Source organism: Papaver somniferum, chromosome 7, assembly GCF_003573695.1.
Source record: "Papaver somniferum cultivar HN1 chromosome 7, ASM357369v1, whole genome shotgun sequence".
NCBI classification, from domain to species: Eukaryota; Viridiplantae; Streptophyta; class Magnoliopsida; order Ranunculales; family Papaveraceae; genus Papaver; species Papaver somniferum.
Window position 1 is genome coordinate 224372797 of NC_039364.1, and position 17448 is coordinate 224390244.

Here is a 17448-nt window from a genome sequence, read left to right on the forward strand (position 1 = left end):
ACTTTGCTAGATCTACATCACGAATTCAGGCATATTTAGATCAGATTTTGCTTCACCTACAAAAGGAGGAAATTCATGAGGAAATGTATGTTGTCCCTAATGAAGTGTCTAGTCCCATTCATGTAAATGATGTTGAATATGAACCTAATTTAGAGGAACATGAATCGACTAATGACACCACCACTGTTAATGAGGACCAATATGCATGTTACCATGATGATGATTATGAAGATTATGATGATAATGATGTTATGTTAGAAGAACATGAAAATATTGAGGAACCTTTTGGTTCAATAACATATGGATTCTCGCCCTCGACCTTCATGTATGTTGTTTCTTCTAATACTCATAGCAAATCATATGATTTTGATATTGATATGGTACTTGTACAATTGTTCTTCGAAGATGAGCATGACATAGGAATAGTTGAATCTTCTGTAGACACTAATGTTAATATGCATGAAAACAAATTTGATGTGTCTGATTCCTTGCCTAAGTCACAGAATGTTATTTCTTCCGATGTTGATTTGAGTACTACGGACAATCATGATACCGATTTAGGTCTTGATGTTTTGTTCGATGAATGTGAGCATGATTTACCATTTTCTGATTTAGGGGAATTATGTGTTGGTACTATTGATCTTATCCATAAAAATAATTTAGAAGTACCAACTTTCTTACCTAAATCGCATATTGAGATTATTCCGCCCAACCTAGATTTGGTTTGTAACAAAACTTTTAAACCAACTTTTCTGAAAATTCCCAACCTAGGATTGGAACTGTGTGCCTCCCAAGTCCTTTTGGACTATTTTACATCAAAATACAATACTTTTAAGGAGCCACAATTGGAATACATTTCTTTTCCCATCCCGCAAAAAGTCCATTTTGAGTTAGACCTGGTGAATCCCGAACCCCCAAAATTGCTAGATTTTGTGCTTAAAAATAAATCTGTTGAAAAATTCAGGTTTAGGGGTGATTCATTTGGTTTTTCACTCTCACTCCCATTTAAGTCCAATTTTAGTGTTTTGAAACTGTCTATGTTTCAACACTTTGTCTTTTGGGTTGATCATCAACTCTTTAGACTGTATGTATATAGTGAATTGTTTGTATATAATCTGGTAGGTAATGTTTAGTGGAATCATATGTTTCTTGTATATATTGTGCTAACCCAATGTCAATTCAGTTGAGTTACTGTTGGGTTTTGCCTTGAATAGTGGAGTTCAAAACTTGCTTTCTCCAATATCCGGTAATCTCTTTCCTTTTTCTACACTTAGCATCGTTCTCATGGTATGTGTTATAATCATGTTTATCTTTTGAAACATTGAGGACAATGTTTAGTTTAGGTTTGGGGGTGAAAAGTAGATACTTTGATAACATGCTATAATTGAAAACAGAACTCTTTCTTTTCGGGAAAAAAAAAATGAAAAAATGAAAATAAAAAATTAAAAAATTTGAAAAAAAACATAAAAATGGAGCTCATTTACCTTGAAATGTTGACTCTTGTGCATGTATGTAAACATAAGGATTCTTAGTCTAGATATTTAGGCACCCTGATTCTAGCACAATTCACATAGTGATAAGAAACTTGCACGCGCACGATCTACCAATACATGTATAGCCTCATCCTTGAGGTGTTCTATCGGAAGTCACGATTGCCAATCACTTTAGAATACTGAACGAAACTTGACTAGCTTGTTCTTTGGTTGGTTGGGATAGAAGGTGGAGGTTACATTAAGAAAGACAACCATCGAATTTAACTGGGTGCATCAAAAAGGGCTACCTCTTGCAAAGTGTCATGTAATTTTTTGTTTCTTTTTGCTTATGTATCAAAAGAGTTACCATGTTGTAAATATGTTCTAAAAAAATCAAAAAAATAAAATAAAAATAAAAAAATAAAAAAAAAATAAAGTAATTTATCAATTCCATCCTCTCTTGTTCCAAAAATAAAAGAGAGTAGTCAATGTAAATAACAGTCATCTTTTGTGTTTTTGTGTTATAAGCAAGGAAGGGTGTATGCCATTGATGTACAACGCGAGTAATTGTGAAATACCTCCAACTCATTCAAAAATCTCGTAAAGTCCGGACAGCTAGCTAGATTTCGACCTCGGTTCTTAGCCTGAGAAACTATCTCTTGGTGATTAGTAGTCATAACATCCGATCTTTCTTTACACATGTGTAGATACACTTTACACTCTTATCACATGTCTTTGTTTGTTATTAGTGCTAGGATTGTGCCTTTGATAGCTAGATTGACATCTCCATTTTGTTGTGAGCTTCTACTGTCTTGCACATGTCACATTTCATGGAATCTGAGCTTATATTTTGTCCTAGAACTTTGTAGGTACGTTCTAAGAAAACCTTCACGAGACTTCAACTCGTCTACTAGGGACACTTAGTGGTTTAAAAGGCTTATTGCATTCGCTAAATGCAATCGAGAGACCAGCGACAGTGGTTTAGGTAGGATTTCCTTAGTTTTGTTTTACTTGAGGACAAGTGAAATTCAGGTTTGGGGGTATTTGATGAGTGCCAAATATTGTATATATTTGCACCTTTTTATTGGCGTTTAACTCATCATTTGTGCACTAACGCTCCATTTTATCCCATATTCTGTGTTTTCGTTGTTTTCAAGAATAAATACTTTTCTCAATTAATTTTGCATTTTTAGGTACTAAATAAAGCCTGGTTAACTCACGGAGCGAAAAGAGCAAAGAAACGGCAAAGACTCCCGCAGAAAGGCAGCGAAGATTGATGTTTGCAAGAGCCGGATCAATTAAAAGTGGGCTTGAAGAGGAAGAATTGTTCTTAAAGAAGATATGGGATTGGCATACCCAAGGCCCAAAACCCTTACCCAAATCCATTTCCATGAGAGCCGTCAGATTGGATCCATCACATCATCCAACGTTCACCTCATCACCGAGCATCAAATCTTGAAGCTCCTGTCAAACATCATAGTACCTAACTCCAATCTAAGCCGTCAGAATTGTTGTATCACACATCCAATGGTCGTTGCAAGCTTGTTCCATCTTAGCCGTTCGATTCAATACAGATGTGATCATCCAACGTATCATCTTCTCTGGACATCAAATTTGCTACACCCGCTCAACACCCAATCGCCAAATACCTATCGACTTCACCCAAACACTCCCTAACCCATTCTCCATCGGGTTTCTCTCCTCTTCTCCCCAAATTCCTCTCTTCCATCACCTGCAACTTCCGCCACCACCATCTCCTGTCATCACTGCCACCACCAGACCTCGAACCACACCACCACCACAATCACCCGACAACTCCACCATCTCTCTACCTAGCCTAGGGTGTGGAGTTGATGAGACGACTCGAGCTAGGGTTCACAGTTCACAAAGAAGAGAAACAAAAGCAGCAGAACAAGTGGGAAGAACAGAAGAAGGTATGGGTCGAGGTGAAATCGCAAGTGGGTACGTCAAATTGAAAATCCCCAAATCAAATTTTAGGTTTTCAAAAATTAGGGTTTAGAAATTTGGGGATTCTGCACTATAAATAGAACATGGTGTTTGTAATGTCAGGGGGTATGCCCGGATTAGCCGGTGCACCAAGCAGTGGTTCATGTTTGATTTCATCATCTTCATCAGCTTCTAAATTCACCTGCTAGGGTTTAGATGAAGCCCTAGTTTGATACTAGTTATTCCTGTTAATGGAAGTAACCTTGTTGTGCTTAATTGTTTTAGAATAAAATTCAATCTTAGGACTTCAGTACTTTACTTTCACAGTGTATGCCATGTATCCATTGTAGTTAGAATAATACTGTGCTGAAGAACTACAACTCATACTTAATCCCATATATTGATCTTTTGATTAGCTGTTCCCTGAAAATACAGTTAATGCTTAGGAGAAATACCTTAGTTGTGATTGAATCATTCATATCAAGGTGACCTTAGATATACAGAGGATTGACATCCCTTTTGTTATCAGATATAAGGACAAGGTTAGTGTTATGAGCAGAATAACTAGTGTAAGTTAGTGGTGGACTCAAAGGCCCTAGTACCATTCTCATCATTTGCTTTATTTACTTTCTTTGCATATTACTTTACTGTTTCTGTTACTATCAATCATCTTCGTCGTATCGACATCAAAACAACCCCCATTTTGGTTACTCTTTCTTGTTTAGAATCAGTTTAAGTGAGACCATAGTTTCAGCTTTACACCCTCCTTGTCCCTGACGACAAACCCCTTCTTACCTCACTCACTACAACTGACCATGTATACTTGCAGGTCTAAGTTGTAGGTTCTTTTAAAACCACCACCACCTATCACAAAGTTCTTTTCGTCTCAGACTTTGTGTTAAAGATACATATATGAATTGATTAGTTCACGATTGTTCTTGAGAGGTGGTTAAATAAACCTAAGTTTCTCTGCTAACTGAGTACAAGTGTTTCAGATTCGTGAGGTTTGCTAACTTTGTCTATTGCAAATATATTTCCAAGCCTCAATATTTGATCTAAAGAGAAATCAAATAGGCTTATCTTATAGAGGCAGGTTGGCATCAAAAGTATTCACTTTGTTGAAGCAAGTTTTAGGCTGTAAATGGCGTCAACTAAGGGATTCAATTACATAGATTCTTATGAGGTTCAAGAGACGTAAAGAGCGCGACTGTAATTGAATTGCTTAAAGGGTGGATTCAGTCTCAACTACATTATGTTCCGAAGTATGATAGTAGGCAAGTGCTTGTAGCGACTTAATATGGTTTGGTGTTTAAATCTAGACAAGATCCCGGGATTTTTCTGCTATCACGGTTTCCTCGTTAACAAAATTTCTGGCGTCTTGTGTTTTTTCTTTTCCGCATTATATTATTTATATTTATAATATGATTTACACAGGTAGTACGTATTCAATTCTAGTACATACGTCCATATAATTAAGATCGATTTATGAGACTCGTTTCTTGTAGAATTCGTATCTTCAAAGATAAATAACAAGTTTCATACTTGGCAGAATTCAAATCTGAATATTTGGATATGACTAGATTGATCTTGGATATTGATTTTTTTGGATCGTCCAAGTACTCTTCTTAACAATCAGGTTCACGGACTCCATTGTCTAGACCTTCTGATTGAGAAGAGATAGATATATAAACTCTGTATATATATTGTCAAGGATCATTAAGTTGGTCTATTTGCGGTTGCATTAAGTTTTGCCCATATAACTTTCCGAACAAAATGGTTGGTGGTGTACTTGTACCCTCTTCTTTTCATTAGAAAATCATGACCAAGTCATATTTTCTCAGAAATATGAATTACTTTCTACCATAATAGAAAAAACTAAAACCTATAAACGTAATTCTGTATGTTCATCCGACTGTTCTCGATGTTTTAAGTTTGAGAATAATCTCTTACAGATCTCAATCTAAGTTACACTGGCCTTCTCCCTCTGTTGGACGAACTACTCTTAATACCAGATGCAAAGGAAGTGAATGATGGAAATAAGTATTACAAATCATAATTCACAAAAAGATAGCCAGCTCAGTTGGTCATCCCCGTTCCTCAAAGGCTTGATGCGCTCCAGGAGGTCCTAGATTCGAGTCCCTGATGGCATAATACTGCAGATTTGACGTGGAAGGTAAAGTTAGCTTGCCCCATGCGACATAATCAGTCCCCCATTCGCTTCGGCTCCCTTGGCTTGGTCCTCATAAGACCCGCTGATAGACTAGCACGACAAGCTGTTCAACAAATGTAATAACACGTTGTTGGAGCTCAACTTGGTACCCTTCCAACTAGTTTCTTGTAAAATTACTCTTTGTTAAATAACAAAATAATCACATTATCAAAAAAAAAAAATACACAAAAAAGAAAAAGATCCAACATGGTCTAACATGGTTGACTAAAATCACAAGGATCATTTTAAGATAATGCTAAACTTGTGGATGAAATCGAGAAACAATTTTTCTTTTTCAGTAATTTATTTAGTGACCACATTTTTTATTTTCTTACACCTATTTCGTCATCCTGTTAATAGATATTTTTTCCTCTTTCTTCCTTTCAAGCCCAAACCAAAACCCTCGAAACACAAAAACCCTACACCCCTCTCCCCATCTCCCACAGCAGCAGAAGAAGAACGAAGTACCTCCATTCTTAAACCTCTAACTCTCATTTCTCTCCACCTCCACTAAACCCCTCTATAAATCTTAGGATGTCTCTGACGACCACTGAATTTGGTACTGTATCACCATCACCATCGTCCTCGTCGTTGTTCCAATTTCACATTCTCCAACACTGAAATATCCAGAGAGGTAATTAGTTAGTAGAAGTGAAAGCAGAGAGTTACCGGTGACGGCACTGGCGTAGTTTATTGTGTAGGTGAGAAATTTCAGTCTCCGAGTTGATGATTAAGATACTTATTTACTGTTCGGCTTCATTTTTAATTTTTTTGGATTAATTGGAGAGTACCTGATGTTATGTGATTTTTCGGTGAATTTTGCAGTAGGATTTAGGTTTTCTTGTTAATTTGGGGTTTATGGGAAATGATGATATGGTTACGACCAGTGAACAAGATAATGGAATTATTAATCATAATAGGAGGAAAAGCCCTTTCCAGCTTGAATCCCTTGAGAACTTCTATTCAGGTAAATCCGTTTCTCTTTTATTTTTATTTTAGTTTTTTTCTTCATTTTATCTGAATTATGTTTTTGCTTTAGATTGTGTAAAATTTACATTTTTTTGGTATCAAGTGAGATTTTGGGGGATATTCAGTTTTGTGTTTGTTTTTGCGAGGATGCACATTTTACAGCGATGTGGTGACTGTTGTATTGGTTCATTGTATTTTCAGTGATCCAGTTCCAGAAAATGTACATTTGTAGGTTAAGGTGTTTTTGGGAATACCACAGATTGCTTAACTTTTGGTTTTGTATACAGAGGAACCGTTTCCAACACAAGAGACATTGGAGGATTATGCATTTGTTCTGAATTTGACATATAAGCAAGTCCGAGGATGGTTTGCTGAGAAGAGGAGGAGGGATAAAAAAGGAAGGGAGGGGGTAGAATTGCCTAGTAAGAAATCTATGAAGGGAAGTTGTATTAAAACTGGGAGATGTCCTGCAAAGAAGAGAAATCTTCGAGATTGTGTAAGTAAGAAACCAAATGCTCATTTGTCTACAAAAACTAGTCGATCAAAGATTTTCAAGAAGGATGCTGGGAAGTCCAAATGTTCCAATATTAGAAATCATGGAGAAGAGAGACTGATAGACTTTTTTGGGAAAAAAAATAAGAGTAACCAGAAAAAACGGAAGCTTAGCTACATTCAAGACATTTTGCCTCCTGACTACTTATTGGAGAAGGTGTTTAGAAAAGATGGTCCTCCTCTTGGTGTAGAGTTCGATTCTCTTCCCTTGGGAGCATTTTCTCATTCTGCTGTCACAGGTATAGTTTATCATCCTTCTTTAGTTATTTTTGTCCGTCGTGGCCCAATGTTTTACATGTCATATCTCTCCACCTCATGGGTGTAGTATGTTAGGAATAAGTAAAACAAACAAATGTTGCTTGTAAATTGAACTATAGTATGGCGGTATGAATACCTTTAGCTTTAAATGTATTCTTTGACGGATTGCCATATTGGTCTCTTCTATCACTCCAATTGAATGTATCAATTATACTCGTGCTTTTAAAGGGAATTGTTCAGCAAAGTATGCGAACTGATAACCTCTTTATCAGTTATTATGTGAACTCTGGTTGAGAACATTGTTTATAATGTCTGAAAGGAGTTTCCATTGTGAAAGATTGAAGTATGCTTGATTACGTTCGGGAAGCAATTCTAGTTGGTTTGGTTCCTGCGTTTATGTATGCCTTTTGGTTTGGTCACTACTGAAAGCTTTCTTATTGCTGAAGTTTTTTTCTGTTTTGTGCTTTTATCCATTCTCTTATCTATTCTTACGGTTCACTTAAGCAATTTTAAATATGGTATTTCCCAGATGCTTGTAGCTTTCGTTCCACTTGTGCAGACAACCAAAGAGCACCTAAAAGGAGAAAGGTAACATACATTACTTTTCTCAAAGTTAATTTTGAGATTGGATTATAAATTTGTAATAAGTATACATCTCCTTGCTTCTAGAGATATCCGGAAGGAGTGAATTCCTTATGAAGTGTATGATCAAGTCGATGATAATTAAATGCATTGCTTCAGAAAGATTTCTCCAGGGTTTTTGTTTTGTATGGTTTTTATGCAAAACAGCTTTTATTCTTGTGTCTGTCAAATAAAGAGATAGTGTTAATTTACAGGTCTCCAAATCTCTCATTTTGCAACAGGAAGCCTGCAAAAACAAGAGTGTTTTAGTGAAGCACGGAATAGGCAAAGGCCTGGTGCTAAGACATGGTATTGGTAAAGGCCTGATGCTGAGACATGATATGGGGGAAGCTTTGATGATGAGGCATGGTATGGGAAAAGGTTTGATGATGAAACATGGTATCGGAAAAGGTTTGATGATGAGGCATGGTATGGGGAAAGGTCTAATGACTGCGCGGCATGCAGTGAACCCTAATAACATTGATATATTTTCTACTGATGGCCGAATCACCGTTAGGAAAGGTAACAACTTGAAATTGTTGAAATCGCAAGAAGCTACACTTCAGAAAACAAGAAAGTCGGTTCACCAAAAGCTTGCTGAGGTATTATGTTTTAACTATCCCTATATTTTTTCTGCTGGTGTTGGGGTTGCGTTTACATTGTTCTACATGTCTTGATCAGTTATCAGCTTCACACTTTAAATTTGAAATATTGGTCAACCAGGTACACGTATTTACTGACATTATATTGCCTGTTATAGAAGCAGAAGAATTTACGAAATAAGGTGCAGGAAAGAAGGAAACGGGTGGTTAGGAAGCCAAAGGTAATTAGGTTTCTGTTCTATTCTTCTGGTACAAATTAATGTTCAAGGCTCTGTAAGTTAAATTTTGACTACAATTTATAGATGCAAAGTCGAAAGAATGGAAATTCAAACAAGTCACACCAAGAAGAGTGCAAGCTCTGCAGCGGGGAATTGAGAGATGAAGACACCTCTAGTGCGTTTGCGACGTCGCTGGATGATGAGGAACTAGAGCTCAGGGAATTACAAGAAGGACCAAATCCACCAATGTGTTCTGCTAATTTGGCTTCTAACGGAATTCATAGTTGTTCACTTTGCAAAGGTTTGGAAATGATCTGATTTTAGTTAGTTAGATATATATAATTGCTGTTCACTTTGTAAATGTTTGTTTAAACTAGTTAAGTTTTTATTTTCTCATACAGTAGTGTGTTAATATTTAACAGCCTCTCTTCTATTTATTCAGATTTGCTGCCTAGATTTCCTCCAATTGCTGTAAAGATGAATCTACCCTTTCAAATGCAACCTTGGGTTTCTTCGACGGAACTTGTTAAGAAACTGTTCAAGGTTTGTGTTTGTTTCGCACTTTCTGTCTTGCCATTTTTAACTGTGTGTTTTTTTTTTACTGTAAACCTGCACATGAACAGGTACTGTTTATTTTACTTTACAAACTTGATGATCTCTTGGTTAAATACAACATCTATAATAGTTTTGTGTATAAACGTATTCAGCACCTAGCATTCGTTCATAAATGATCATATTGTACCTGGCATAGAAGCCGTTTACACACATCTATAATCGAAGGTAGTTAACTTCAACTGACTATCATGTTCAATTCTTCGGTATTACGGGTTGTACAGCACCATAATGAATTTTTTTTTACCTGAGATTAGTTTCATGTACAGAAATAAAGTTAGTCAACAATTACCACATAATTGGTTGTGGTGTTAGCAGTACTTGTGATGGCAATGAGAATAGTGACGGATAAACTAATTGTTTGGATTGTTTAGTGCTGTGTAATCTGATATGTTCTTGTGATGTACCTTCTTTATCAATTGATGGGGTTTCAGCTAGTATTTTTGTTCATGTTACATTTAGTCACTGTTCTGAAAATACTGAAACACACCGCTAATCTGAAGGATTTTCTGTTTTGTCCTGAACAGGCTATTCGCTTCTTGTATACACATGCAGTTACAGTTGACATGAGCCCGTTTACTCTTGATGAGTTTGCCCAGGCATTTCATGATAAGGTCTTTTTGTACTCTCCATATAACCAAAAATCTTTGTCAGCACTTTCTGATTCGGACATGCAAACTCAAGCGTTCTTTAATTTTTAGGATTCCTTGTTACTTGGAGAAATGCACGTGGCTCTTCTCAAGCGTCTTCTATCAGATGTTGAGGTACAGCTTAGTAGTGGGTTATATTCCCATGCAAGCAAAGACAGCAGGTTTCTAGCATTTCTTCACTATGTAAGTTTACTCTTTCTGTAGTCACACACTATCAGAATTACTTCAATCGACTTATTATTATACAATACCATTTAGACAGGGCTGCAAATTAATATTCTAACTATGTTTATTAGCTTATATGTTCCTTTGTTAAACATACTACATGGACCTTGATGTACTAAGATTGAGTAGAGAATTGTCTTACAAATAAGGTTTGTGACCACAAGAGGATAAACAATTACCCATTAATGATGCGTGCAGTAAAGGTATCCACTAAGTCTAGAACTGGTCAGTTGCCGTTATGATCTTTTCTTTTTGAAGCCAGAACTAAAGAGTTGGTGTTAACAAAAGAACTCTTTATGCCGATTTTCCTGCACCCAAAAGATCTTTTGCAGTATTAAGTATCTACAACTATCTTGTGCATACATAATTACTTACACAACTTCTATTATTGCTGAAAGAATCTCTCTTCTATCTAGTATCTTCTCCAAGTTCTAAGTTCATTTTAGTATTTTACGACCTGTCTCAAATAGACTATATGATTTTTTGCATTTACTTCTAGTCGTATAAATGGTTTTTAGTGCAGTAGGTTCTACTGTTATAGATCTGTAAGAACAGTTATAGATGGAGAAACTCTTGAGAGTAGGAATGTGTGATAAAGAATTCCCCTTTATATTGGCAGGCCAAAGATCAAGAGTTAAGAGTGAAGTTCTGGAATAGATCTTTGAATCCTCTTACATGGACGGAAATACTGCGCCAGGTGTTAATTGGAGCTGGTTTTGGTTCCAAACAATCAGTGTTGCGAAAAAAACAGCTTGAAAAGGTAAAAATATTCTACTTGATTTATGTAAACATTATTACATAGATGATTTTTCCATACATGGGCATTTGGACCAGTGTACTTCAAATGCATTCGTAGGTAAAAATAATTTTCACATGGTGAAATTAGGCACATGCTGGTCATATTTCATTGGTTAGAAAGTTGCTGGGAGTGTTGGTCAAATTTGTTACGAACTCTATTTGCTAAAAATCTTATAACATGCTGCTCGTTATAGTTTGTAACCAAGAGTTATCTTAACGCAGTAGGTTTTAGGAAAAAACATTGTGGAGAACCAGTGCAGGAAATTTGCATTGCTTCCAGTTGCATCTTCTTGTAATATATGATTTTTTAAAATAGTCTTTCTTAGCCTATGAAGGACCTACATAAAAAGGTCTATAGACATAATTTATATATGATCTACCACAGCCCCATGTCTTAAACCGTTCTTGTCATTTTACAGGAAGGGAATGTTATGATAAAATATGGTCTCTTTCCTGGTACTATGAAGGGTGAATTATTCAGTATTCTTTCTGAGCAAGGAAATAATGGGTTGAAAGTACCTGAGTTGGCTAACTTACTCCAGGTGAATTTGTTCATACTAATTTAGAAATTTCATGTTCTCGAGATATATGAGACCATTTTTTTTATTAAATATAAATATCTATATTTCTTATATCTAATTGACGAATACTGGGATTTTGTTCTGAAGATTTCCGACTTAAATCTCGCCGAAACAATTGATGAACTGGAAGTTCAAATATATTCAACTCTTTCAAGGGACATCAGTTTATTTGAAAAGATTTCACCTTCGGCATATCGCGTCCGAAATAATCCGCCAAGTACAGAACTTGCTGGAGAATCAGATAGTGAAGACTCTAAAAGTGTCGATGCTGATGATTCTGGTGATAGCATTACAAGCAACAGTAGTGACGATGATTCCGAAATAGATTCAGGAACCAGCAGTCTCAGTATAGTAAAGTATAAGGGGCATAGGAAGAGGAAAAATAGCACAGTGGTTGCTAACACTGAAATTGATGAGAGCCATCCTGGAGAAATGTGGGTTTTAGGGTTGATGGAAGGTGAATATTCAGATCTAAGCATTGAAGAAAAGTTGGATGCTCTGGTTGCTTTAGTTGATCTTGCAAATGCTGGTTCTAGTCAAAGAGTGGAGGTACTACAAATACTCAGTCTAATTTTCTAGTAGTTTCTGCATAGCTAGATGTATTCTTACCCTCTTAGCCCTGCTGAAGTTCGGTAACTGCTAAACACCTGAACTTAAATTGGGGTAGTTTTTATTGCTAGAAACTATGTTGTGAAAGCCGCCCTAGGCGCACGAGTCGTGCAAGGGGCGCCTAGACAATAAAACGCCCAAGGCGCAAAAGTGTGAGCAATATTTTTTTTTTCAATTTTTTTTTCTGGCGCCTAGGCGAGGCGAAGGGTTTGGCGCCTCGTCTCGCCTAGCCCTAATAAAACATAGGCTAGAAACATCATTTTTATTACTGATATTTTACTTCTTAAGCTTACAAAGGTTAGAAAGCATCTGCTGCTAAATAATATGAGTTCATTTTGATGTGCTTTTGTCATTTTTAATACATCTTTTTCTGCTTAACAAAGTGTCAACCCGTCTTCTAATTTAAGATAAGTATTCAAATAAAAAGGTGGTTGAGATTTGGGATTTGGAATGTATTGTTCAATTTGCATGTTTATTCGTCTTTAGTTTGAATGTAGCTAATATTGTTAATGTCGTGCCAATATTGTTAATTATCACATCTTGTCCAGCAAAACTTGTTTTTAAGGGTCAATAAAAGATATTGCATGCATGGGTAAAAAAAGAAAAAGAAGTAGGTACATAGAGTGTCGGCTACTTGATGAATTATTTCATTTGACACACTAGCCTATGGATGTTGTTAGTTATCACATGACCAGATCATGTCCAGCTAAACCTACACCATGAGGGTATCTAAGATTCATAACAAATCTATGCCAAGTGGTAGTTTAAGACTTGGAATCTGAGTTGATCGTTCACTATTTCTCTGGAACTTAATCACGTTGACAATGATGGCTTTCTGGACTAGTCATTTACTTCTGTATAGTAAACAGTTTCTCAGTAGTGGTTAACTGAATTTCCTTTTTGTATAGGATCCTTCGAGAATTACAACAGAAAGGGTTCCTATTGTCAACCATCAAGGTGGAGGAAAAATAAAAAGATCATCAGCAGCCCAGCTAAATGTGGGAAACTCATTTCAGGGTTGCATTTCAGTTGATCCTCTCACAACCATGTCATATCATTTTGGGATGGAGTACCCCTCTTGCAAGGGGAAACGTTTGTGCAGAAAAGATGGTCGCTATACAAGTGAAGCCATGAGAGTGGACGCAATGGAGTTGAATGGACATCCATTGTTATCTGTTTATTTGGGATCTGATCGCAGATACAATTGTTATTGGCTTTTCTTGGGCCCCTGTAATGTTAAAGATCCAGGGCATAGGAGGATTTATTTTGAGTCTTCTGAAGATGGTCACTGGGAGGTCATCGATACGGAAGAGGTGATCCAATAGTTCTTAAGAGTACATTGAAAGTTTAAGCACGCATCTGTTGCTTTCTTTGTCTTTTTTTGTTCCTTTAATGTGGAAATTCATTCATTAATCTATAGCTACCTGCTCCCTAACATAACCGATTGCAGGCTTTATGTGCTTTGCTGTCTATTTTGGACAGCAGGGGAACAAGGGAAGCTCGTCTGGTTGCGTCTCTGGAGAAGCGAGAAGCTCTTCTTTCTCAGTCTATGTCAGCAGCTAAAATTGCTGATAAAGATATCAATGAACAAAGACAATGTGATCAATCTAGCCCAGACACCCATAGTGGTGAAGGTTCTTCCCCAATCTCGGATATAGACAACAGTCAAATTCTAGGCGAGGCCTTGAATGATTCACGTTCATCTTCTCATTCTGTAATTTCCCACTATGTGAAGAAGAAAGAAGACCAGAAACAAAAATGGGATCGCCTTCAAGCCTTCGATGCATGGATATGGAATTCATTTTACACCAATCTTAATGCTGTAAAATATAGCAAGAGGTCTTATCTTGATTCACTAGCTCACTGTGACAGCTGCCACGACCTTTATTGGAGAGATGAAAAACATTGTCAAGTATGTCATATTACCTTTGAGTTAGACTTCGATCTAGAAGAACGGTACGCCATCCATGCAGCCACATGTACGGCAAAGGAAAGTCACATATTCCCGAAGCATAAAGTTCTTTCATCGCAATTGCAGTCACTCAAAGCTGCTATTCATGCTATTGAGGTAAGTCCATACATTGCTATTGATGGCGCATTAGACCCTTTTCGGTGCAGAACTTTGATTTCACTGATCCCTGTGATTTTTTTCGCCTGATATTATGATTTATCTCGTGCACTCAGAAACCAGTGTTATTGTGTTTGAATCCAGGCTGTGATGCCCCCTGGTGCTTTGGTCAGTTCTTGGACAGTCTCTACTCACCAGCTTTGGGTGAATCGTCTAAGGCGCACATCATCTGTTGCAGAATTGTTTCAGGTTATTATATTACCTTGTTGTTTCCACAGTTTGTAGAAACGGACTGGTCTGAGGCAAAAGTAGTGATGTACTCTTTCTCTGTTCTGTTTGTCAAAAATCGCATTGTCCAAACTAGTTAGCATTTGGAATCCTGGAAAAAGAAAAAGATTTATGTCCCACTTGAAGTGTACAACATGAGGAGATAGTCTGTGAAACTAGCTACCCGGGGTGTCTCCATTAAACGATCTCTGATATAGTGTGCTTGCTTTATCGATGGTGCTAAAACTGACATGTTGTCACTGGAAATATATACAGGTACTCTCTGACTTCACCGGAGCCATCGATGAGAATTGGTTGTGCCAATGCAGCGGTGATCTGGGTTCCAAATTAGTGTTGGATGAGATTGTTGCGTTGTTTCCGACTATGCCACAAACAACCTCTGCAATTGCTCTTTGGTTGGCTAAACTTGACACTCTGCTCGCTCCTTACTTGGAGAAAGTTAATTCTGGAAAAGCCCAAGCTAAACAAAACACTAGGCAGACCAGTACGTTCTCTCCTTCTGCCCCTTTCTATATTCCACTATTCATGTCTTCCTAGAAATGGTGATGCTGTATAGAATCTATGCTTATCGTTCATTGACTTTGTTTTCGTACATGCCAAGTTTCAGAGTAACACTTTGTACCATATAGCTCTGTATACTGGATGTACATCACATATCAGCGTTTTGATTCGGCAAATGTTTGCTTCAATTAACGTTGCTCTGCTATTTTCAGGACGATCTGCTCTTAGATGACAGTACACCATCAACTTTCTATTTAGTGAGAACTGTCTGAGGCGGGAATCGTCAGATCTTTTCGTTCTCACATCTGAATAAGAGACAAAAAATGGACTGTATTCCTCCAGCTGCTACAGAGATTTTTTTGATGATTATTGAGCTAATTGTCAGTTGTTCTACTATGGCTAGCTTCAATATACGTCTTGTGGTATGGAGGATTACTGCGATGAAGATCTATTGACACTCGAAGAGTATTTCTTAGGGTTAGTGTGGTGGTGCAGCCTGCACTTCTATTCCCATTTTTGTCCTCAGTCAGGGAAGCTCTCGGGTGATTGGAGTAAATAGGTTTGTACAGCATAGAGTTAAACACTTTGAGTAAATTTTTTCATTTTCCTACATCAGTTAAGAGCTCAAGTGGCTCTGAGTCAGTAATAGTGGGGGTTGTAGAGCTTTTAATAAGGAATTCTGAGGCAACTGATTGTAGCAAAATCATCTTAAAGTAGAACTTGGTTTGGTGTTCTTGTGTAACTTGTAACATGCAGAATTATATTGTTGTCTCCTCACTCTTGTGCATAAAAGATGGCACTTTTGATTTTATGAGTAGGGCATCCCGCATCCATGCATATTCCAAGTTCGTTTTTCTATTTTGAGCATATTGCAGCCGTGTATGTAGAATGGTTGTTCATTGTGTGGGGAGAAATCCTGTTAGATTTATACAGGGGAAGGCAATCACCTAGGGCCGGACTAGTTTGCCCATGCTATCTTCCTAATGTTCCTGACATACATGTCTCAAGTTGTATTTTCTACGTGTATTTCATCTGTCCATGTCAAAATAGCAATCTGACACTCAGTATTTTGTTTTTTTTCCTTTCTTTTTTACTTGATGGCTGATGCTGCTGCTCATGTGCTAATGGCATCAGGCCATAACTTTTAGTTTTTTGTCCACTAACTCACAAGTCACAACCACGTGGGTCCTAAGAGCAACCACAGTCACGACCAAATTTGGAGACTATAACCAAATTTGATCGTGAATTCAAACACAGTGAGCGAGACTAAGAGCAACCACAGTCACGGCCAAATTTGGGGACTAAACTCAAATTTGGTCTCAAAATATGCCGCAACGGAAGGGACCAAACCCAAATTTGATCGCCAAAATTAGGGTTTGAGACCAAATGTGGTCGTTAACCCAGACTAAACGAAATATAGTGGGACGGAAGTATTAATAGCGTATGAAAGCAGACGAGATTTTAGTGACCGTATGAAATCAGACGGAAGTATAATTAACGTATGAATCAGGCGCATCTATAAACTCCGCCTAACCAAACGCATGTAATACATACGCCCCAACACAGACGTAGTTATATTGTACGCCCCAATGGGACGTTGGTATATTTTACGTCCCAATGGGACGTTGCTTTAATGTACGCCCCAATGGGACGTTGGTATATTCACTCGTTTAGTGGGATAATACGTTATTAGAAGAAGATTAGTGGGCTAATACGTTATTAGAAGAAGATTAGTGGCTAATATTTATGTAAATTCACTAATCAGGCGGTCATTAAAAGTGCGCCTGAATCAGGCGGTCATTGAAAGTGCGCCTGAAATCAGGCGATCATTAAAAGTGCGCCTGAATCAGGCGCACATTAAAAATGCGCCTGATATCAGACGGTCATTAAAAGTGCGCCTGAATGAGGCGGACATTAAAAATGCGCCTGAATGAGACGGTCATTAAAAGCGCGCCTGAACTGGGACGGTCATTAAAAGTGCGCCTGAACTGGGGCGTTTGTTATACTTCCGCCTGACTAAAAATAGTCTTCCACGACTGTGGTTGCTCAGTGTAAAATGCCAATTTTTTTTAGCTTTTGGTCTGCTATTTGGCATTTGGTCGACTCCATGACTGTGGATGCTCTAAACCCAAATATAATCCAGTTTTCTAGGGTTTGAGACTACATTTGGGCACCGACACGGACTATAATCAAAAATAGTGGGGCGTAAGTGTAGTGAGCGCGCGTGTGTAGACGTAGATATAACATGCGTTTCGGATCAGGCGTTGT

The 17448-nt window shown here is 37.5% G+C and overlaps 1 protein-coding gene across 2 annotated transcripts; it reads left to right on the plus strand.

Annotated features, from left to right (window-relative positions):
- Positions 1-5998: 5998 nt before the first annotated feature.
- LOC113299678 (homeobox-DDT domain protein RLT3-like) lies at positions 5999-15972 on the plus strand. 2 transcript variants are annotated; one of them, XM_026548751.1, is made up of 18 exons: positions 5999-6329; positions 6454-6595; positions 6885-7388; positions 7937-7995; positions 8244-8630; positions 8789-8851; positions 8933-9149; positions 9291-9391; positions 9988-10074; positions 10162-10293; positions 10955-11095; positions 11553-11675; positions 11802-12263; positions 13232-13636; positions 13774-14391; positions 14536-14640; positions 14935-15163; positions 15393-15972. In XM_026548751.1, the coding sequence occupies exons 2-18, from the start codon at positions 6487-6489 to the stop codon at positions 15410-15412; spliced, it is 3762 nt and encodes a 1253-aa protein (XP_026404536.1). In that variant the 5' UTR covers positions 5999-6329; positions 6454-6486; the 3' UTR covers positions 15413-15972. The 2 variants fall into 2 exon arrangements, with proteins under 2 accessions (XP_026404536.1, XP_026404537.1); XM_026548752.1 differs by having other exon boundaries at positions 8271-8630.
- Positions 15973-17448: the final 1476 nt, after the last annotated feature.